A 23,837-nucleotide genomic window follows, 5' to 3' on the forward strand; every position below is an offset into this window, starting at 1 on the left:
AGCCGTTGCTTGGGGGAGCTCGCGACGAGGCTGCCATACTCGGCGCCATCTTGATTTAGTATGATTTAGCTCCAGTGTTACTGGTCTCACACACTCACTCCATGCAGGGAGAAAGTTTAAGTTCCAGTCAGGGTGTTTCTCACGCTTTAGCTGCTTCAGGCACCGTTCTGCGCTCCAGGGCTTCCCCAGAGGCTAGGTCTCAGTCCTCAGCTGATTCTGGACCCCTGAAGTTTAAGCAGCCACCTGAGAACTGCACCATGTCAGCGTTGTCTGGGCAGAGCCAGTGCTCAGGGCATTGCCAGTCGCCTTTGTGTCAGCTAGTGACCTCCATGACTGCTGGCTTAGCGATGACATCTGCTGGAGGGTCCGTAGGACCGCTCCGGCCTTCGTCTCCTGTTTCCGCTGGAGGGTCCGAGGGGCCACTCCGGCCTTCGTCTCCTGTCTCCGCTGGAGGGTCCGAGGGACCGCTCCGGCCTTCGTCTCCTATTTCCGCTGGAGGGTCCAAGGAGCCCATCCAGCTTCCTGCCTCGTCAGCTGGAGGGCCCGAGGAGCCCGTCCAGCCCCAAGACTCGTCGGCTGGAGGTTCAGGGGAACCTAGCCTGCTTCCTGCCTCGTCAGCTGGAGGGCCCGAGGAGCCCGTCCAGCCCCAAGACTCGTCGGCTGGAGGTTCAGGGGAACCTAGCCTGCTTCCTGCCTCGTCAGCTGGAGGGCCCGAGGAGCCCGTCCAGCCCCAAGACTCGTCGGCTGGAGGTTCAGGGGAACCTAGCCAGCTTCCTGCCTCGTCAGCTGGAGGGCCCGAGGAGCCAGTCCAGCTTCCTACCTCGTCAGCTGGAGGGCCCGAGGAGCCCGTCCAGCCGCCAGCTGCAGCTAGGGCTGGGCAATATATCAAGTTTTTTAAAAATATCGATATATTTTCATACGAGATATAAGATGTGACAATATCGTTTATATCGATATAGTCTATGTTACGTTATAATTATACTTGTGGAGCCGCAGGTTTGCCTCTCTTTCGTCCACTTTTGTCTCTACGCTGCGTTACTCGGCCTCGCCTCTCCTTCACTGAACACAACTCCGCCTCTCCCATAGCTTCACCTGCAGGCAATGACAAGATGAAAGCGGAAAATCTCCGTTAGCGAGTTACCGCGCATCGCCCCGTGCGTGGGGCTGGACGGCGTCAACGTGTTAGCGAGCTAACCGCGCTAACGACATGCAGCCCGGAGGTGCTGCACGGCCTAAAATCCTTTCATTTTCTCAAAAATCGACAGTGCACCTTATGTATGAATTCTGGTTGTGCTTACTGACCGCGAACCGATTTTATGTGGTACACAGCGCTCAGCAATCTGTCAAAAAATGTTTTAATATGACTTTGCTAAGCTACGGAGCTGCACCGCTTGATGGATTGTCGGAGGACTACGGCTACCGAGGAGGAGCCTCGCGGAGTGATACGTACTGTGTGTGTATAAGGACCACAAATGGCACCTGTTCAGAGACGTGGTGCAGCTGTGAAATCTGTCTCTTTGTTATTACGCTCAGCGTCTATTAGTTTACATTTTGACTGCACAATTGTGAGCTTTTTGTTATGCACAAAAACAACATTGTTTTCTTTTATTTATGGACCATTTAATAAATGCTGATAATTTATTTTTGAGTAATTTCTTCATGTACATCTACGCTGTATGTAAATAAAAGTGCCCGTGTGACATCTGGGACACAGTGTGACTAAGAACTCTCTTTTTTGTTCTTAACTTATGGCTTTAAAAATATATATATCGAGATATATATCTTATATCGCCATCCAGGTAAAAAATATCGAGATATGAATTTTGGGTCATATCGCCCAGCCCTAGCTGCAGCGTCATCTTCGCCTGGTCCGGCTCCAGCATCACCCATGCCGTCGTCTGGTCCAGCTTCAGAGCCGTCAGCCTCGTCTGGTCCAGCTTCAGAGCCGTCATCCACGCCTGGTCCAGCTGCAGCCTCATCATCCACGCCTGGCCCAGCCTCCGTGTCTCCGCCTTCAGCGTCGCCTGGCCTTGCCACGTTTGGGTCTGCAGCTAAACGGCCGCTTTCTAGGCCGCTGGCCAGGCGCCATCGCCGTCGTGGGCGGCCCCCGGACCCTCTTCGCCTGAGTGGCCGCCGTTGCCATCCGCACGGCCGGCCCCCGGACCCTCTTCGCCTGAGTGGCCGCCGTTGCCTTCCGCACGGCCGGCCCCCGGACCCTCCGCCTGAGTGGCCGCCGTTGCCTTCCACACGGCCGGCCTCCGGACCAGTGCTGTCGTCGTCGCCGTTGCCTTCCGCACAGTCGGCCTCCTGAACTGTGTCCACGTCGCCGCCGTTGCCGTCCGCACGGTCGGCCCCCTGAACTGTTTGGACTCCTGTGCTGGCCGGCCCCCTGACCTCTTCTGTTTTGGACTCTGTTTTCCTGTGCTCTGGTGTGCTTCTTTTCTTTTGGTTTTGGACTCGTGTTTTGTTTTTCTTTTTGTCTTTTGACCTTCTGGTGCTCCTGTTTTGTTTTGCCTCGAGCCCTCCGTCCTGGACCCCCGCCGCCCGCCCTGCTCGGGTTGTTTTCTGTTTTTTCTGGCTGTTTTGTTTCTTGTTGGGCTGTCTGGAGCCAGCCTTTGAGGGGGGGGGGGGGTCCTGTCATGGTCCGGAGTCTGCGACTCTGTGTTTATGTTTAGTTTATTAGTATTCTGTGGTTTTGGTTACCTTGCGTGTTTGTAGTCTTCTGTTTCATGGTGCATGTTCCTATGTTCTGTGTCCCCCAGTCTGTGTTAAGTTGGTGTGTTATGTCATTGCGTGTATGTGTTTCCTGTTTTATTGTGAAGGTCTGCGTCTTATGTGAGTGTTTTCAGTTTGCCTCCCTAGTCTCGTCACGTTAATCACTCCCAGCTGTGTTCCCTACCTGTGTGTAATCTCACTGTGTTCTCTGAGTGTATTTAAGTTGTGTCTTCTGTCAGGGTAGTTGCTGGTTCGTCTGTGTTGTTTCCCCTCGGTCTCCCTGCATCTCTCCATGTGTATTTCCCCGGATCTCCCTGCATCTTTGTTTCTGGTTGGTTTTGTTAGTTTTACCCAGTTTAGGTTTCCGGGTTCATGTTTTCCCACCATTGCCGTTTGTACCCACTCCTGTAAATAAATACTCACCTGCACCAGAGCTGCCGCCTTTTTGGTCCTTTCTACAACTCCACACGGCTTGCAAACCGTTACACCTCTCTGCATTGAATCATATCTGTTATTAACCTCTGCCTCTCTTCCACAGCATGTCTTTTATCCTGTCTTCCTTCTCTCACCCCAACCGGTCGCAGCAGATGGCTTATTACAGCACAAAGTAACTGATTTTGTTCTTAGCAACGACTGAACGCTGGCTTTCGCGTTGAGTAACCGGAAGTATAAAACCGGACAACGGAAGTAGTGGTCTGTTATGGCAGCCTACATACGCTCTTACAGAAACCTGTGGATAAAGGTGTCTTTGAGAAGTACTCCTCAGATCCACTTGGTGTTTGTTGTGACTGCATGTAGTGCAGAGGTGGGTAGTAACGAGTTACATTTACTTGAGGGGCAGCACGGTGGCACGGTGGTTAGCACTGTTGCCGCACAGCAAGAAGGTCCTGAGTTCAATTCCACCATCAGGCCGGGGTCTTTCTGTGTGGAGTTTGCATGTTCTCCCCGTGTTTGCGTGGGTTCTCTCCGGGTACTCCGGCTTCCTCCCACCGTCCAAAGACATGCAACTTGTGGGGACAGGTTAATTGGATAATCCAAATTGCCACTAGGTGTGAATGTGCGAGTGAATGTGAGTGTGAATGGTTGTCTGTCCCTATGTGTTAGCCCTGCGACAGACTGGCGACCTGTCCAGGGTGTACCCTGCCTCTCGCCCAATGACAGCTGGGATAGGCTCCAGCGCCCCCCGCGACCCTGAAAAGGACAAGGGGAAGCGAATGGATGGATGGACATTTACTTGAGTAAGTTTTTGAAAAAAAATTTACTTTTAAAGTACCTTTTTTGCACGATACTTTTTACTTTTACTTGAGTACATTTGTCAAGAAGAAACAGTACTTTTACTCCGCTACATTTGCAAAATTCGACTCGTTACTTTAAAAAAATAAAATAAAATAGTTTAACACATTAACACAATAGTTTAACACATGCCGCCAGTGGAGTTTCCGGTAACGTTTTTACCAATGAGATGTGGCCATGCAGTCACATGACCAGTTTGAAACTGTGGCGGGCAGAGCGGCCCAAGCGTTTTAAAGTAGCGGACACACGGAAAGAAAAAACATGAAAACATGGCAGAGTCTACTCTAGAGCTGAAGAGGATTAACAGCCTTTTCCTCACATACAAAAAAGGTTTCACTTAAAACCAGTACAAAAGAACAGCTATGTCTTCAGTGTCGGTCTCTTCAGTGAGAGCCAAAACAAACCAACTTTTCAGCGTGAAATAACTCAACTCATGTAACCTGAGGAAACGGTACGTTTTCTGTAAATATCTTTTTAGCTGTGGTTAGCTGGATGTCTTATGTTACAGCAGCTGTCATATTTTCGGCGCTACGTTGTAGTGAGATAAGTTTGTGGGTGTTTTGTGCAGCTTCGGCTGTCTTTTTAACTGCTCGCTGGTTAGCTAGCGTGAGCTATAAGCTAACAGCTTGCCTGGTTAATGACGCTAGAGTTCCACGTACATGCAAACAGCTCGTCTCTACTGCTTTAACTGTTAAAACAGAAGGCAATACTGCGGCTGACAGGGTTTATTATGTGAAACAGCAGCTTGTTTAGTTTAAACAGTCTGCATTAAGCTGGGCAAACACTGTGCGATTTATTTTCAGTTGCGTTATTCAGCTCCTGCTCAATCTGTACAATTAAATCTCAGGGGTTAGAAGTTCATAGATCACGATGCAGGGTCTCACACTATACGGCCTGATGCTCTGATGCGACCTGAGTGCTCAAACTGTGCGTGTCACGGCTCGGGGCAGCGGCCGTGTGAAGAGTGGAAGGAGGACTCAAATGCAGTACTTATTCAGACGTGAGGGCGATTTATTAACAATACCAAACATAAAGTGGAGATGGCAAAACAGAACTAAGGATGAACTAAACTGGGAAAAGCTACACCACGGAGTAGCAAACCTGACATGAAGGGAGAACAGCAGGGAGAGCACGCAGGGGATTTCACAGAGAATGAACACAGACGACGCGACGAGGAACAGAGGAAAACACACACTATAAGTACACAGAGAGACACTGGGAAATCACAGACAGGGGAACACTAACACCAGGGACCAATAGAGGGAGCACAAACCCAGAACCCAGTATCTAAAATCCCAAAACACAAACCATCCCAAAACAGTCACGAATAATAATGAAAGTAATAGCAATAAAGAACACAAATACAAAGTCACTGAGTCATGGCCGCAGGACCATGACAGTGCGACCATAACACGAAGCTTATCATATTAAATCTGTCCCTTGCTGTCCCTTGCGATTGATGATTGGGAGCTGGTCGTGAGGTGTTAACTGCTTTTCGTTACCCCATGTATACTACACCGATCCCCAGAACGGTTGCGCGACTGAAAAATTGGCTCAAAATGGGCCAAAAATCGCACAGTGTATGGCCAGCTTTTGGAGGCTAGCTCCAAAAAAACATCCGCAGCTTTGCAGTGTATACAGCACTATAAGATAAGATAAGATAAGATAACCTTTATTAGTCCCACACGTGGGAAATTTGTTTTGTCACAGCAGGAAGTGGACAGTGCAAAAGTTATGAGGCAAAAATTAGAATACAATAAGAATAAATACAGTACACAACTGTACAGAATAGAATAAAATAAAATACTATATACAGTAGAATAAAATAAAATAAATATACAATAAGATAAAAATAGAATACAAATACAAATACTATATACAACTGAGTAAAAATACAACAATGACAGAAAGGATTATTGCACTTAGTATTATTGCATATGTATGGATGTGTGTGCTTGATCAGTTAAAGTCTTTATTATGGAGTCTGACAGCAGTGGGGAGGAAAGACCTGCGAAATCTCTCCGTCCCACACCGTGGGTGCCGCAGTCTCCCACTGAAGGAGCTGCTCAGTGCTGTCACAGTCTGCTGCATGGGGTGGGAGATGTTGTCCATCAGGGATGACAGCTTAGCCGCCGTTCTCCTGTCACTCACCACCTCCACTGGGTCCAGAGGGCATCCTAGAACAGAGCTGGCCCTTCGGATCACCCTGTTCAGTCTCTTCCTGTCCCCAGCAGAGATGCTGCCGCCCCAGCAGACCACGCCATAAAAGATAGCAGAAGCCACAACAGAGTCATAGAAGGTCTTCAGGAGTGGGCCCTCCACTCCAAACGACCTGAGTCTCTGCAGCAGGTACAGCCTGCTCTGCCCTTTCCTGTAGAGGGCGTCTGAGTTATGAGTCCAGTCCAGTCTATTGTTCAGATGAACACCAAGGTACCTGTAGCTGTCCACAGCCTCAATGTCCATACCTTGGATGTTCAGTGGTTGCAGTGGAGAATGCTTGTGCCTGCGGAAGTCTACCACCAGTTCCTTGGTTTTACTGGCGTTGATCTGGAGGTAGTTCAGCTGGCACCAGTCCACAAAGTCTTGGGTCAGACCTCTGTACTCCTTGTCGTCCCCATCAGTGATGAGGCCGACTATTGCAGAGTCATCAGAGAACTTCTGCAGGAAGCACTGGGTGGAATTGTGGGAGAAGTCTGCAGTGTAGATGGTGAAGAGGAACGGAGCCAGAACCGTTCCCTGTGGGGCCCCCGTACTGCAGACGACCCTGTCCGACACACAGCCCTGAGTTCTCACATACTGTGGTCGGTCGGTGAGGTAGTCCAGGATCCAGGTAGTGAGGTGATGGTCCACTCCAGAGTTCACCACCTTGTCCTTTAGAACCGAGGGAAGAATGGTGTTGAAGGCACTGGAGAAATCAAAGAACATGATTCTCACAGTGCTTCCAGCGGTCTCCAGGTGAGCGAGGGAACGATGTAGGAGGTGAATGATGGCATCATCCGCTCCAATGCCAGGCTGGTAGGCAAACTGAAGTGGGTCCAGTGATGAGCTTGTTAGGCGCCGAAGCTGAGCCAGGACCAACCGCTCCAGGGTCTTCATCAGGTGGGATGTCAGAGCCACCGGCCTGTAGCTGTTGAGGTCCTTGGGGCGTGAAGTCTTTGGCACTGGTACAACACAGGAGGTTTTCCAGAGCTGTGGGACTCTTCCCAACCTCAGGCTCAGGTTGAAGAGGTGCTCCATCACCCCACACAGTTGGTCCGCGCAGGACCTGACGACCCTCGAGCTGATGCCATCTGGACCCGCTGCCTTCTTGCCATTAATCCTCCTCAGTTCCCTCCTAACCTGGGTGGTTGAGAGAGACAGGCTGGAGCCTTGTGTTGAGTGTGTATTGGATGCTGTTGTTGGGGGTGGGGGGGGAGTGAGCAGGGTGAATAGAGGAGGTGTGAAGTGTCTGAGGTGGAACAGCAGCAGTGGGGGTGGGTGAGTCTGCAGCCGATGTTGCAGACTGCCTCATGGCTGAATCAAATCTGTTGAAGAAATGATTCAGTTCATTTGCCCATCTCACATCCCTCCCAGGCAGAGAGTTCTGCTGTTTGTGGCCCGAGATGGTTCTGAGGCCTCTCCAGACTTCACCAACGTTGTTTTGTTGAAGCTGGTTCTCCATCTTCTGCCTGTAGCTCTCCTTATAATGACCAGACCTAATTCTTTTGCAAACGTTATATCTTTCCACAGGTCTCCACTTCATCAGACACCACCTAGACACAGAGCTGGATGAGGCCAGCACAAACAGCAGCCTAACCGACTAAGATGATGGATCCATGGGGTCAGGAAAACCAGAAGCAGGGGAGCTGGAGAGATACCTTTCATGTCCATTCACTGGAGGTGTGGATCTATTGCATGGCTTTCCTCACATCAAGAAGCTGTCGATCAAAATCAATACAGCTCTTCCTGCATCTGGAGCTTATGAAGGACTTCTTAGTCATGCAGGACTCCTGTTCACTGCTAAACAGTTACAGCTTCACAGAAAGAACCTTGAGAGCAAACTGCTGCTGAAGCTTAACCATCACCTCACTGAGTGAAGAAATGGCACATTTTTGCTAAATATGCAAAAATAAATGCACACCCATACAATTTATGGTAAATTGAGCTGCCTTGTATGAACATATGTTGAAGATGCCTCGTTCTAAAGTTTTCTCTGAGGCTGCTGTGCCATTTGGAGCAAAAATGAATATATAGTTTACTGCATATATTCCTTTTAATTTGTTTCTTTTGTGTTCCTTTTTCATATTTTTGTTTGCATGTACTATAAAATTGGAAAAAGTACAAAATAAAAAGCTAAAAAAAAAGTTTACAGCATGTCTTGTCACTGGAAATTATTTGCACTGTTTATACAGGGAGTGCAGAATCATTAGGCAAATGAGTATTTTGTCCACATCATCCTCTTCATGCATGTTGTCTTACTCCAAGCTGTATAGGCCCAAAATCCTACTACCAATTAAGCATATTAGGTGATGTGCATCTCTGTAATGAGAAGGGGTGTGGTCTAATGACATCAACACCCTATATCAGGTGTGCATAATTATTAGGCAACGTCCTTTCCTTTGGCAAAATGGGTCAAAAGAAGGACTTGACAGGCTCAGAAAAGTCAAAAATAGTGAGGTATCTTGCAGAGGGATGCAGCAGTCTCAAAATTGCAAAGCTTCTGAAGCGTGATCATCGAACAATCAAGCGTTTCATTCAAAATAGTGAACAGGGTCACGAGAAGCGCGTGGAAAAACCAAGGCGCAAAATAACTGCCCATGAACTGAGAAAAGTCAAGCGTGCAGCTGCCAAGATGCCACTTGCCACCAGTTTGGCCATATTTCAGAGCTGCAACATCACTGGAGTGCAAAAAGCACAAGGTGTGCAATACTCAGAGACATGGCCAAGGTAAGAAAGGCTGAAAGACGACCACCACTGAACAAGACACACAAGCTGAAACGTCAAGACTGGGCCAAGAAATATCTCAAGACTGATTTTTCTAAGGTTTTATGGACTGATGAAATGAGAGTGAGTCTTGATGGGCCAGATGGATGGGCCCGTGGCTGGATTGGTAAAGGGCAGAGAGCTCCAGTCCGACTCAGACTACAGCAAGGTGGAGGTGGAGTACTGGTTTGGGCTGGTATCATCAAAGATGAGCTTGTGGGGCCTTTTCGGGTTGAGGATGGAGTCAAGCTCAACTCCCAGTCCTACTGCCAGTTTCTGGAAGACACCTTCTGGAAGACTCGACTACTCCGCCCAGGCTGCACTGTCAAGCGCAGATCCACTGAGCGCTCCACACAGACAGCATCATCAGAAGGAAGAGCGCAGGGCAAGCTAGCGAGACAGAAGTTAAGCTCTCCTTACAACATGGACCTCCCCCACCCTCATTCAGATCTGGCGTTTGGAATTATTTTGGTTTTCATGTGACGTATGACCCTGAAGGTAAGCGAGTCATGGACTAAAGTAAAACAGTATGTTGGATGTGCCATGCAATGCTTAATTACATGGGTGGGAACTAGTGTGTTAGCACAGTGAGCTCGTTAACGTGTTGGCCGTCTAGCCCCATGCACGGGGCGATCAGGGGTAGCTCGTTAACGGAGATTTGCCGTGTTGTGGCGTTAAGGTCATTTCAACGAGATTAACCTGAAAGCACTAGTGGGAACACAACGAATATAACTGCACATTTACATCATCCTAGTGCAAAGACAAGCATGCATGCTACAAACTTTACCCGAGTCATTTAGACAGCCGTTAGCACATGATTCTCCTTATGGGGACCTGATATGTTTAATATGCTGCTGAGAATATACCCCAGAAGAAGCGGATAGTATAGCTTTTATTTTGGAAAGAGACATTTCTCTGTAATAAACTCTCTTTTCCAAAGATGAGTGATTCCTCAATCAGATACAGGGCTCGCAATATCGCTAGCCCGACGTCCTGGGCTAGCGATTTTTCCAGTCGGGCTACCAAAATCTATCTCTGCCCTGTCCGTCGGGCTATTGTAGGAAGCAAAAACATATGTCAATGCTTTTGCATTCTTTCTGAAATGTAGCTGGGTAATTATGTCATTGGCATGGGTGAGCCACTGTCAATATGTGACATATTGAAATCGCGTTTGAATTTGCGCTTGGTTTTTTTTGCTTTCACTTTGCAATCGTGCGAACTGTGTATAGAGAGCGACAGCACTGATCTGTGAGTGATGATAATTTGTGCACCAATTCCTCTGACATCATCTTATTAATCGTTAGCTTACTATGCAAACATGACAAGTGAAATCTCCCGCAGCAAGCTTAAACATGTGAGAGGTTGATCGCGCAGAGAATCGCTGAGCTTATGTGAGTCCGTGTGTAAAAGCAGCAGGATTTATATTTCAGTTCTGCTGAGCCAAATAAGACAGGTCAGGGTGAAGAAGTGACAGCCAAAGAAAAGCTTACCACAAAACGGAAAAGTTATGACAAATCAGACTATAAGGCAAAAAGAAAGTGCAGCTTTATGGTTTCATGGACAAAATAATTTCTGTGGCTGCAATATGACGAGCTATATAACCAGGGGTGCACATAAGTGGTCCGCAGGTGCGCATTCGCTGTCAAAATAAAAAACACGCACAAGGGTTAGGGTTAAATTTAAAAACTGTACTTTTGAGTTAAAATATATATTTATAATTTTAATAAATGACAAATTAAAAAGGCATGAACATTTTTTTTTGTATCGAAAAAATATCGAACCGTGACACCAAAGTATCGAACCAAACCAAACCGTGAATTTTGTGTATTGTTGCACCCCTACTTTTTACATATATTCCTTTTGAAAATGGTAAAATGTGTATATGTATTTATTTATTTTTGTTTGTCTGATAGCATTTATTTAAAAAAGAAATCGGACATTTCAAACAGTTACTCGCTGCTACTTTTTTACTCTTACTTAAGTAACTTTTTTGACGACTACTTTTCACTTTTACTTCAGTAATAATATTTTAAAGTAATGCTACTCTTACTTGAGTACACTTTTTGGATACTCGACCCACCTCTGATGTAGTGGGATCAATGCGCATTAGTAATAAAGCTTTGATGGAAAATATTTCAACCTCATCTGACCCTTCTTCTCCAGCTGGGATATCAAAACAACAAATAAGTCCGTATCATAATCTCTGGTGTTTTCGTGTTTGTTGGTTTGTTTTTATTTTGGATTATTTTACGGGTCAGTTATTAGACGCTGCACCAGCCAGCCAAAGAATCTCCCACCATCTCCTCCCTGTGCCGCAAGCAGAAGGCACACCTCGCAAAAGGAGGGTGTGTCACTACCCGATCCGTACCGGAAACCCGATCGGTACCCCGCATGCGCAAATCTTACGTCACTTCCTCTCTTTGCCAATATTACAACATTCAATATATTCGAATGACACGGTTAGCGCCCAGTAAGCTCCCAGCATTTCTCAGCAGCTCTGCCTCCTTTTCGACTACTGGGACATTTAAACAATGGATAATCCGTATTCGCAACAAATTTTTTTTCTTTTCTCCTCAACAGAGAGCGTTTGCCGATTGAACAACAGCGCCGTAAAATAAGAAGAATGGCACCTAATTACAGAGTTAATAATACAGACTTTACAATATGTCATGTGAAGATTCAGCAGCCAGATGAAGTGTTTACTGGCAATTGACAGTGATAGCGGACATTATCATCACTTTTCCAACAATCCTCTCCACACAGACAAGCATAAACACACTTGACTATCACTAAATCAAATTTAGCACACGTTTGTAATGACGCTAATTCAGTTTAAAATAGGGTTCATTTGCTCAGTCAGCAGGTGGCGGTATCCTCGTACACTGGGGAGTACACTGCCATTAAACGAACAGAAGAAGAAGAAAACCCCTGCACATGCGCGGTACGGATCGGGTAGACCCGATTTGTACGGTCCGACTTTGCACATGCGCAGTAAGGATCGGGAGTCCCGATCTGTCACTATCTTTTTATTTTTTTGTTTTTGTCTACATTATATTAAATGTTTCATTATCGGAAACATTTTAAGAGATACTTGTTATTCTTAACATCTTAACAGATACTCTGACCTGTAACTATCGTAAAACGCTTCGACCGGCATCCGGTCCCGAACCAGCAGACTGAGAGACAGCTTCTTCCACCAGGCCATCAGACTGCTGAACACGTCATAGACACCTCAGCTTCACTACTGGAACTTAACATTATGCACTCCATACTGTACAGTAATGCCACTGTTTTGCACATGTCTAAACTCTGTATATTTTTATATATTTTATTTTATTGTTTACTCTATTCAATTTGTAAAATATGTGTATACACACACACACACACACACACACGTAGAAAAACATTTAGTATACACATCCAGAAATGCATATACTATTATATATTGTACATATATTTATTAGTTTCAGATGTAGCCATTCTTGTATTTTGCTTGTTTACGTTATTGTATTTTGCACAACTCTGTTGCTTGTGAAGCTCGCACACAAGAATTTCACTCACATGTACTGTACCAATGTACCTGCACATGTAATGTGACAATAAAAGTGATTTGATTTGATTTGCCTCCTTTTCGACTACCGGGACATTTAAACAATGGATAATCTGTTTACAAACAAATTCATGCTTTTCTCCTCAACAGAGAGCGTCCCCCGATTGAACAATAGCGCCGTAAAATAAGAAGAATGGCGCCTAATTACAGAGTTAATAATGCAGACTTTGTAATATCTCACGTGTAGGTTCATCAGCCAGATTAAGTGTTTACTGACAATTGACAGTGTAAGCGGACATCATCATCACTATTCCAATCAATCTTCTCCACACACTCGACTATCACTAAATCAAATTTAACACACGTTTGTAATGACGCTAATTCAGTTTACAATAGGGTTCATTCGCTCGGTCAGCAGGTGGCAGTATCCTTGTACACTGGGGAGTAAACTGCCATTAAACGAAGAGAAGAAGAAGAAAACCCCTGCACATGTGCGGTACGGATTGGGTAGACCCGATTTGTACGGTCCGACTTTGCACATGTGCAATAAGGATCGGAGAGTCCTGATCCGTAACTATCTTTTTATTTTTCGTTTTTGTCTACATTATATTGAAATGCTTCATCATTGGAAACATGTTAAGAGATACTTATTATTCTTAACATCTTAACAGATACTCTGACCCCTAACTATCGTAAAACGCTTCGACCGGATGTAGACACATTTCGCGCATGCGGGGTACTGATCGGGTTTCCGGTACGGATCGGGCAGTGACACTGACAGGGTGCCCTTACTCCCAGCAAATGGGTGGTAGAAAACCGATCGGTGCGTACACCATTCCCAAAATCTACTGGCATGACGTCAGGGCAACATGAGTACGAGCATTTTTTTTTGTTTTGCCGATGCCCGTGATGCCACCCCCGGCTGTGCTGCCACACATCTGATCGACCAAAGCCAGTTAATATGCACGCCAGTTAAGCTGGAACACCGGTCTCAGTCAAAACGGCCAGGCCTGGATGCATCTGGAGACTGTAATGATAACAGCAAATCCTTATTTGCCTAGTATCATGTTTTATGTTGTTAATACTCCTAGACTGTAGGGGGAGCTAGAGAGCAGATGGCGTTACCTCGGGGTAGACTGTGATGGCGAAGCTTTGTTTACATGTGAACCACAGTTTGATAAAATACCTTCTCTTCAAGTAATGGTGTCATTCTTAAGAACCCACAACAACATAAAGAAACAAGACATGGTGTCAGAAGATGGACTTGAAGAAAGGAAACGGACTACAATATAGCAGTACCGACGGATCAGCTTAGCAGTGAACGTAGTGTAGCTAACTCGCCGAGGGAGAGAAAAGAGACCTAGCGACGTAAGCATGGACGGCTTACACCCACCACCGATTCTTCAGTTGACTGGAAATGTGGCTGAAAATTGGAGAAGATTTAAGCAACGTTTCACGTTGTACCTATCAGCAATTGGACTTGACGAGGCAAGTGATAAAAAGCAAGCGTCAGTGTTTTTGCATATAGTGGGTGATGAGGCACTGGAAGTCTATAATAACTTCGCGTTTACTGATGGTGACGGAATGAAGCTGAATAAAATAATGGAGAAGTTTGAGGCTTACTGCATACCTAAGAGAAATGTGACATTTGAGAGGCACAGATTCTTCACATGTGTACAGAAGACAGGGGAGACAATAGATCAGTATGTCACAGAGCTGCAGAACAGGAGTAAAACATGTGAATTTGGAGGACTGACAGATTCTTTGATAAAAGACAGACTTGTGTGCGGGATTCCAGACAACGGTCTGAGAGAGAGGCTACTGAGAGAGAAAAATCTTGACCTGGAAAAAGCATTAACACTGTTCAGAGCAGCTAAAACAGTGAGGGCACAAGCTAAAGAACTGCTTAGTGACAGCTGCAGAGTGGATGCTGTGAATAAGAACACACTCAGAGTCAAAAAGGAGAGTGCTGCCGCTGAAATGAAACTCCAATTGAAATCGCCAGCAAACAGGGACAGAAAAGAAAAGACTTGTGGTCGCTACGGAATGCAACATCCTCCTAAAAAATGTCCAGCATATGGGAAAAGATGCAATACATGTAACAAAAATAACCATTATGCTAGGTGCTGCAAAGCTCAAACCCTGAAACAAAGTGCAGTCCATACTGGAGGAACTCTATGTAGCTGCAGTGACAGACAATAAGACAGGTGAAAAGGACTGGATAATGACACTCAAAGTGAATGACACACTCATGAAAGTCAAGCTGGATACTGGAGCTCAAGTGAATGTCATATCAGAAGCAGAGTTCAAGAAAATCAGACCTAGACCTAAAATGCATGCAACGAAGGTGAAAGTGAGTGGATACTCGGGTGCAGAAATACCTGTGAAAGGAAAATGCATGGTTAAAGTGACACACAAAGACAAGGAGCACACGCTAACATTCATTGTGGTTCCGAAGACTGTGCAGCCTATACTAGGGTTACATGTCTGTGAGAGTCTGAACCTAGTGAAAAGAGTGCTCGTTGTGGAAACTGATGATGACATGGACTATAATGAGTTGATGAAGGAATATGGTGACCTATTTCAGGGACTTGGTTGCCTTGCTGGAGAACACACAATCAGAGTCGATGAAAGTGTAACACCAGTCATTCATCCATGCCGCAAAGTACCATTTGCTCTACAAAAGCCACTGAAAGCCGAGTTGGACAGGATGGAAAAGCTGGAAGTGATTGAAAAGATCGATGAGCCAACGAAGTGGGTGAGTTCTCTTGTTATTGTGGAGAAAAAGACTGGAAAGCTCAGAGTTTGCATGGATCCTAGAGATCTGAATAGAGCAATAAAGAGAGAACATTTCAAACTACCTACAAGAGAAGAGATAATGTCACAGTTTGCAAAAGCGAAGTACTTTAGCAAGCTAGACGCTTCATCAGGATTTTGGCAACTGAAGCTGGACGAAGCAAGTTCAAAACTGTGTACGTTCAACAGCCCATTTGGCAGGTAGATTCCAGCGACTGCCGTTTGGCATTGCTTCAGCACCTGAGGTGTATCACAAGACAATACACATGATCTATGAACAATTGGAAGGAGTAGACACGTCAATGGATGACATCATTGTGTGGGGTAGCACAAAAGCTGAACATGACATGAGACTGAGAAATGTTCTTGAAGCAACCAGAAAAGCCAATCTGAAGCTGAACAAAGAGAAATGTCAGCTTGGGGCGAAGGAACTGACATTCGTTGGAGATATCCTGAGCAGTGAAGGCATCAGACCAGATCCTCAAAAGGTGTCTGCAATTGAAAACATGCCGAGGCCGCAATGCAAGAAAGATGTGCAGAGATTTAATGGCATGATAAACTACATGGGAAAATTCATACCCAATCTCTCAGAAAAAATGGCGCCACTGAGACAGCTAACTGAAAAGAGAATCGAATGGTAGTGGAATCATGAACATGAGAAAGCATGGCGTGACTTGAAAGATCTGCTTACAAAGGAACCAGTTCTGAAGTTTTATGATCCAATGAGACCTATTAAGATCTCATCAGATGCATCACAGAGTGGGCTTGGAGCTGTTCTTCTGCAGAAGTATGATGAGTGGCAGCCTGTTGCATATGCATCGCGATCCATGACAGACGCAGAGACAAGATATGCACAGATTGAAAAAGAACTGCTCAGCATAACGTACGCCTGTGAGAGATTTCACCAGTTTGTGTCCGGGCAGGCCATCAGTGTTGAAAGTGACCACAAGCCACTGATAGCATTGTTCCAAAAACCACTAAATGACTGTCCACTGAGAATCCAAAAAATGATGATCCGGCTGCAACGTTACACGTTTAACGTGATGTACACACCTGGCAAGCTGATGTACACAGCTGACACATTATCCCGAGCTATTGATCCGAATGAGCCAGCAAACACCAAGATGGATGATGATGTAAGAGCATATGTGAGCATGGTCACAAGTGCACTTCCTGTTGCAGAAGGGAAGATGGAGCTCATCAGAACAGAGACAAGGAAAGATGGAACGTTACAAACACTGCGCAAAACCATCATAGATGGATGGCCCAGCTGTAAGCAAAACTGCTCACCTGTTATTCAAGAGTATTGAAACTGCAGAGCAGAACTGTCTGTAGTGGATGATGTGGTGTTCAAGGGAAGTAAAATTGTCATCCCAAAGAGCCTGCGAGGAGAGATGCTCAAAAAGATACAAGCAGGGTATCTAGGCATGGAAAAATGTAAAAGGAGAGCACGTGAGGTGATGTACTGGTCACGGATTAAACAGGATGTGACAAATGAAGTGTCGAACTGTTCAACATGTCTGACATATCAAGCAAGCAATCCTGCCGAGCCACTAAAGCCGCACCCAGTGCCAGACCGACCATATCAGAAAGTGGGGGCTGACCTCTTTGTGTCTATATTGGAGGCACTATATTGTGGTCACAGACTACTACTCTTTGTATCCAGAAGTATGTAGACTGCAAACAACAACAGCAGAGGCTGTAATCACCTCTATGAAAGCTGTATTTGCACGACACGGTGTGCCAAGTGAAGTGTTCACAGACAATGGACCACAATTCTCCAATATTAGGTTTGGACAGTTTGCCAAAGAATGGGACTTTGTTCACACAACATCAAGCCCGCACTACCCACAATCTAATGGACTAGTGGAAAAGTCCGTCCAAACAGTGAAGAGGCTGATGAGTAAGGCGAGAGATAGTGGTGCTGACTTCTACCAAAGCCTGCTAGTATACCGCACAATGCCACTTGAGTGTGGTATGTCACCAGCACAGCTTCTTATGGGACGACGCCTGAGATCAAACCTGCCCATTCAGGATAATCTGCTTAAAACAAAAGAGGAAAACAGCGTGAAGAAGTTTAACGAGCAACAAAAAGCAAAGCAGAAGTTCTATTATGACAGAGGAACAAAAAACCTACCTGAACTGCATGCTGGGGATCAAGTGAGATTCAAAGACAAAACCAACACATGGGCACAGAAAGCAACTGTTCTAAGGAAAGATCAACCACGATCATACATCATTCAGAGAGAAGATGGAATTATGCTGAGAAGAAATCGCCGAGATCTTCTTAAGGGACCAGTAGTAGTGGAGCAGAGGTTGGAGGCTGCTGAACAACCCCAACACACACATGAGACACTATCACCTGAAACACCTATGCATACACAAGAACAAACACTGAGAAGATCTGTAAGACAAGTAAAGCCACCTATTAGACTGATTGAACAGATGTAATGTGTTGACATGTTGTTTGGAAGATGATGTCATAGTATCTATGCAAGTTTCACTATGTTTGTTTACTAGTGTTGAATGGACCATAATTGTTGAAAACTAGTTGTGTTGTTAACGTTACTTTGACAAAGCCTGGTTTAACGAGTAAAAAACAAATAGAGACTGTTTATGTTTGTGAAAATAGGTATGTTATTTTATTGTTGAAAAAAAAGGAAGATGTAATGATAACAGCAAATCCTTATTTGCCTAGTATCATGTTTTATGTTGTTAACACTCCTAGACTGTAGGGGGAGCTAGAGAGCAGAGGGAGTTACCTCGGGGTAGACTGTGATGGCGATGCTTTGTTTACATGTGAACCACAGTTCGATAAAATACCTTATCTTCAAGTAATGGTGTCATTCTTAAGAACCCACAACAACATAAAGAAACAAGACAGAGACGGTCCTATGAAGTCCTATTCTAAAGGCTGGTTTCCCTCCCCCACGCTTGTACCCGTGGATTCATGTCCTGGGGTTTGGTTGTTCTCCTGCCCTGCACCCCATCCTTTTGTTCACATTTAAAGAATATTTTTCTATATGTATTCTTATCCCCTAGCAACCGCCATATTATAATGTTGCAAGCAATCACAAACTCTACAGTCTGCCTAACTCCAATGTATACCAAGCAATCTATTATTATCAACAGCATAAACTGAACCCACATTAAAGTTAGCTCGGTGTTTACCTTTTATGAGCCCACAAACCGAGAGAAACTCCGTGATGAAGGTGGAAGTCTTTCTAAACAAATCAGGGAGCAGAGACCCACGTGGTTCACGCTGATCTGAGCTACGATCCAGGAGACAAGGGTGTGCAGATCGATGCAGAAATTAATCCCAACGTTGGCAGTGGTATATGTTCCTGTAAGTTTACTACTTTACTCCCGTTTCATGAAAAAGCAGCTCTCTCTGCTCGACTCCTCTCCTGCACACACACTTTGCTCCGCCTCCTTTTCCGGCTCTGCTGTGATTTGTTGCTGTGCGGTCACGTGACTCAGCTGAACAACGTAACCACGTGAGGTGTTATTTCAAAATTAGGGCATATCTAAACTCTTTTCCTTGGCCTCGAAGAAAACGTCATCTTGGGAAGGAGAATTGCTAAGTACTCAGGGAAAGAGAGGAGCGGTTCTGAGAATTGGAACAGCCTTACACTCGTCTCTCTGTAACAATGTGACACCGGATGTCCGCCTGTTGAAACTACATTGTGCAGAAGGTGGACTACAAAACAAACATCTTACTTCGTCACAATGTGTTTTAACCCTGTATATATATATATATATATATATATATATATATATATATATATATATATATGAAATAAAGTACAAATCTGTACCATTTTGACCTGTACTGCAGTGACAGTGGCAGAATGTGGTAATGGGTCGGCATGGGAACATCTGGATCGGCCTGGTTAATTGTAAAATTCATATGAGATGTGAGTGTGCTCATAAAAGCTACATGTTATAATCAAATCTGTTGGTCCTCTCCTCTGTACGTAAATTATCCTATGATGCAAAGAATATCTGTAACCTACCTTTGTGTAAGTTATGTTAAATTATATTAAAAAACACACACACACAATGACATGCAGGCACAACCAAATGATGTTAAAAAAAAACTGGTCCATTTCCATTTTATTAAGTTCCAGTTATAATTTTTTTAATGTTTTAAATCTTTCAAAAACGTGAAATCATTTTACTGTTATGTTTGGCCATTTACTTTTTTGCTTTTACTACATCCTAGAATTGTTCATTAATTGTGAGGTTTTTATGGAATTTGCAACATCAAGTTAAACCGAGGTTCTTTGGAAGTTAAAATGTCAAGCAGATTTTTATGTTACGGTGACTACATTTTGTAAGTTACAAATATAGTTCGCCAAGACAGCATAACGGTTTCTAAACAACTGCGCATTAATACCACAATGTTGTATTTTCATGTGTCAAGTTCGCAACGCGCATTAATCCCAAAGGCCGAAAAGGCAGCAGTGATGAGTGCTCCGCCTCCGCGCTGACTAGCGTTGACGCAGAAAATGACTCTCAGGGGGTTATCGACGAAGGAGCTCCTTAAAAGGTTGATGGAAGAAGGCATTGATGTGTCAGACGACGAGGCGCAAAGATTTAGAGGTAAGTCGGGTGTGATTTTGTGTTTTTATAAAAATTACAACGTGTAATTTTACAGTAGAGTTAGCAAAAGTCCGAAGAGCTAGATTTAACATGGGCGAAAGCTAGCAGTTAGCTAAGTTTTAAACAAAGAAAGGTACAAATGTGGACTATTTAGACTGTTGGTGGAATGTTCAACGTCTGTCTGCCCGCCGTATTCGAGTGTTTTATCAATAAATAGTGACGAACCGTGTACAACAATGTAAAAAAATCAATAATTTCGCAAAACATGCTAGTATGTAAATATAGCTATTAACAAAATCGTTTTCTAAGCAAAATTTATGGCATCTAACTTGTTTCCCGCTCAAAGGGATTTTAAACAATGGAAGGTACACATTTGTACCATTCCACCTACTTAGTGGGATTTTCGAATATGAGAGCTGTAAGCTCTGCGCAGGGACACTTACACTTACTTACATTTTTATATTACCAGTTAATTTATATTAACAATTAATCAAGAGAATTAATTGTAACTTCCTTTTGGGGAATATAGACAGATTCACAATGATAGCTTATTATTATTATTATTATTATTATTATTATTATTATTATGTATTGACCATAATGTCACTTTAAAACTAAATTTGAAAATGGTTTTATTTTTATTTCATACTGTACTTTATATTTCAGATAACGATGTAGATGGAGAGACGGTAGACTGTGGACTCACTGAGACCATGGTTGCATATCTTTTTGACAAGTCTTTCAAAAAGCAGCTGAAGTTCAGAGACTTCACAAATCGCTACAAGGAAGTCATCATCACTTTACAACCGGTCGACCCATTTGAAGGTACAGTTGAAGGTCCAGTGTCCCAAGCAAACCAGAGGTAGGTTGCGATAAATGTCTAAATTTGCATATGCATTTAAGCACTTGCAAAATGGCTAGTTAATGCTGTTTTCCTACTGTATTGCAGTTCTATACCTTCTTGCCATAGACTGCCTGCAGTTATTTCCGTTCCAAAATTCCCACAAGATGTCCAGAGTCGCTTGGATCTCAAAGAACCAGTCCAGAAAGAACAGAAGTACCGAAACAAAATAATTGGGACTCTTTATGAAATGCTGTCACAGTACACAATGTAAGGGTTCCTTTCTGAATAATTACATTAATTTCTTAATATTAATATTGCTGGTGTAAGAGAGGCAGAGAACAAATGCTTAGCCCATCTGCCTCCCAATCTGGAGACCAGCGTTCGAGTCTGGCGTGACACACGGTTCCAATGAACTGGCAATAGTGGTAAAACCATACATCCTGTGTCTCCAGACCATGTCTGGACTATGATATCCAAAGTGTTCATTTTCGAATTTGCTCAAGAGTAAATTAATAATTCAGGACTGCAGTCAATTAATTAATGAAGATTGGGAGAGGTGTGGCTGTTTGTCCACACCCATTTTTAAAAAATTAAAATCAACTTTAGCTACATTGATTTGATCTACAACATACTATTTACGGTAATAACAATATGATTAGAAGAATTGAAGAACAGAAAAGCCCCCAGGAAAGGATAAGAGTAATCAGTGTACTGTGGGTTGTTTTTCTTATGTTTGAAACAGGTACCCAACCCACTCAGACTACATCCAGGTAATCAAAGCCCTGATTGTGAAGTATCCTTTCTTAAGAGATGTACACAGAAATGGTTATGTGAGTACCTCTCCTTTTTTGTTTCTTTTATAGATTATATTAATATAAAGTAAGCATAATTAACTACTTATATACATTTGAAACAACTAGGACACCTGGCACAGCCAACTCAAGAGAAAGTTCAAAGCAGAACGGGCTCCCCTAATCAGCAACGAAGAAGTGAACCGGGTTAAAGAAAAGTTTGGACGCACGCAGAAACATCGGACCACAGAGGAATCCAGCAGCTCCTGTCTGAAGAGACTGAAGCCCTCTCTCGTAAGTCCTCACACCCTCAGCCTCTAAGAGCTAAGGTAACATATGTAGTCTTATTATGTTCACTGTAAAGCTAAAAGTAAACATTAATTGAAAGAAACATGTTAACAGATAACATTAACATAGAAAAAGGAACTTCACAGTTGATTTAACAAAAGTCAGCTCAACTTGCAATTCCTATTCAACATTTTTGCATTTTTTTCAAAGCATTTGGTGTACAAATTACCGCATTTCGAGTAACATTAACGTATCAGAGTTTACTTATGATAATACTGATATATGCTTTGACAAAGAATTTGTCCTTTGTGGGGGAAGATGCAGCCTCCGTTGATGATCATATCAAGGTGCTAAATGATCAGCACAAGAAGCTACATCCTGACACAGCACTGGTGAAAGACCGCATGACAAAAACCTTTGCATGGAGACGTCGAGAGGTAGCTGAAGGAATGTGTACTGTGGACCTATTAAAGAGATATCCATTCCTGGGGACATCTGCAGGGGTAAGAATTGTTAAGATGATTGGGGAAACAGCTAATGATTTTTTTGTCTCTAAATCTGATTATTATTTTCTGTACTAACTGATTAATCAATCTGTTCATTATCTTTAGAATTTTTGTTCAAGGGTTAAAGCACTTTACATTTATCTCCAGTCTGTCATGGTCCTGGGCGGTGTTGGCCCAGTATTCTTAGTTCTCTTGTATTTTTGTATTCAGTTCCCTGTTTAGGTTCTGTTTCCTGAGTTGCCCTGTTATGTTGTTCCCTGTGTGCTTTCCCTTTGTGACTCTCACCCCCTGTGTGCCCCTCTATGTATTCATGAGCCCTTGTCCCCTTTCGTGTTTTATTCCATGTTTTCCCCAGCCTGTTATGTCTGTGTTCTCCCCGTGCTCTCTCTCCTCCTGTCTGAACCTCTGTGTACTTCCTGTTTTACTTTGACAGTCTCTCGTCAGTATGCGTCATGTTGTGTTCACTCCTGCCCTGTCTCGTTATGATTATCTGTGTCAGCTGTGTTCCCCGTGTGCTCCCACTTCCCTCGTTAACCCTCTGTGTATTTATGTCTGCGTCTCCCTCAGTTCTGTATCGTAGTCTCCCTCATAGCTGCGTGGATTTCCCCGTGTCTCTCTGCAAGTGTTAGTTATTGTTCCCGGTTTAAGTTTTGTATTTCTTGTGATCTGCCTTCCAGCATTAAAGCTGTGATTTTGAGTTTATCCTCAATGTAAAATGTCATTCTTTTGTCTATTCTGCTCTTTTCATTTCCAGTTGTGTGATGAGGTTGATTTAATGCATCCCTGCCAAGACAACATCTGTCGCCGCTTTAGCAAAAACTTCACTGCTATTCTTCAAAATGTTCTTCAAATGACCAAGGATTTGCCACTGAAGAAGGTCTACATGGAGGCAAGAGAGAATGCACTGGCTGAAGACATTACAGGTGCTAATTTGATCTCATACAAATAGTAAATTTTGTGACACTTCATTTGCTCTCTCTTCCAAAGATAATTGATGTACCATAGTGCCATGTCAAGAGCATGTTAATGGGAATTTGCATGCTATCAAAATCTAATGAAGTGCATTTGCATCTGTATGACCTAGGAATTGACTTCGAGGGGGCACTTCTCCTCTTGCCATCCATCTTCAAGGAGAAGATAGAAGATTTCATCATCCTTGGAGAGGTAAATGCATGATGCAATGCATAGCCTTTGGCCACAAGTTTCATTCTCGGTGTTGTTGGCATGGAGCTGAATTCAGCTGCGGTTCAGCATCACAGCTAAGTGAATGTAGGGGAAACACTGCTGTTAATCCACAGTGCTGCTGTGCTCTTGGGTTTTGTCTGGTGTTTATATAGATAGATAGACCTTTATTGTCCCCTTAGGGAAATGCTTCTTCACAGGTACTGTCACTGTCAGGGGTGATTGCTTTTGCCCTTGAATATTATGTCAAACTTTAGCAGCTTATCAAACACTACCACAACAGTCATTGGTCAAGAAGCTTTTTG

The 23,837-nt window shown here is 44.0% G+C and overlaps 1 protein-coding gene, 1 long non-coding RNA gene and 1 pseudogene across 3 annotated transcripts in view; 1 reads left to right on the forward strand and 2 right to left on the reverse strand.

Annotated features, from left to right (window-relative positions):
• LOC146713006 (uncharacterized) overlaps positions 1-18,736 on the reverse strand; it is a 37,604-nt pseudogene extending 18,868 nt beyond the window's left edge. Inside the window, exon 1 of the transcript XR_014917509.1 lies at positions 18,488-18,736. The product of XR_014917509.1 is annotated as an uncharacterized LOC146713006 (transcript). The remainder of the gene's footprint in view (positions 1-18,487) is intronic.
• The window catches only part of LOC146713001 (uncharacterized), a 209,296-nt gene that overhangs the window by 152,353 nt on the left and 33,106 nt on the right, over positions 1-23,837 (reverse strand). The gene's annotated exons all lie outside the window — the stretch shown is intronic.
• On the forward strand, positions 19,828-21,877 carry LOC146713007 (sterile alpha motif domain-containing protein 3-like). The gene is made up of 5 exons (XM_085452601.1): positions 19,828-19,921; positions 20,588-20,783; positions 20,871-21,032; positions 21,508-21,595; positions 21,686-21,877. Exons 1-5 carry the CDS (start codon positions 19,828-19,830, stop codon positions 21,875-21,877), a joined length of 732 nt encoding a protein of 243 aa, XP_085308727.1.

The sequence above is a fragment of the Copadichromis virginalis genome, linkage group LG3, assembly GCF_057382275.1.
Source record: "Copadichromis virginalis isolate Kocher_CV1m ecotype Utaka linkage group LG3, C_Virginalis_male_GT1.1, whole genome shotgun sequence".
NCBI lineage: Eukaryota > Metazoa > Chordata > Actinopteri > Cichliformes > Cichlidae > Copadichromis > Copadichromis virginalis.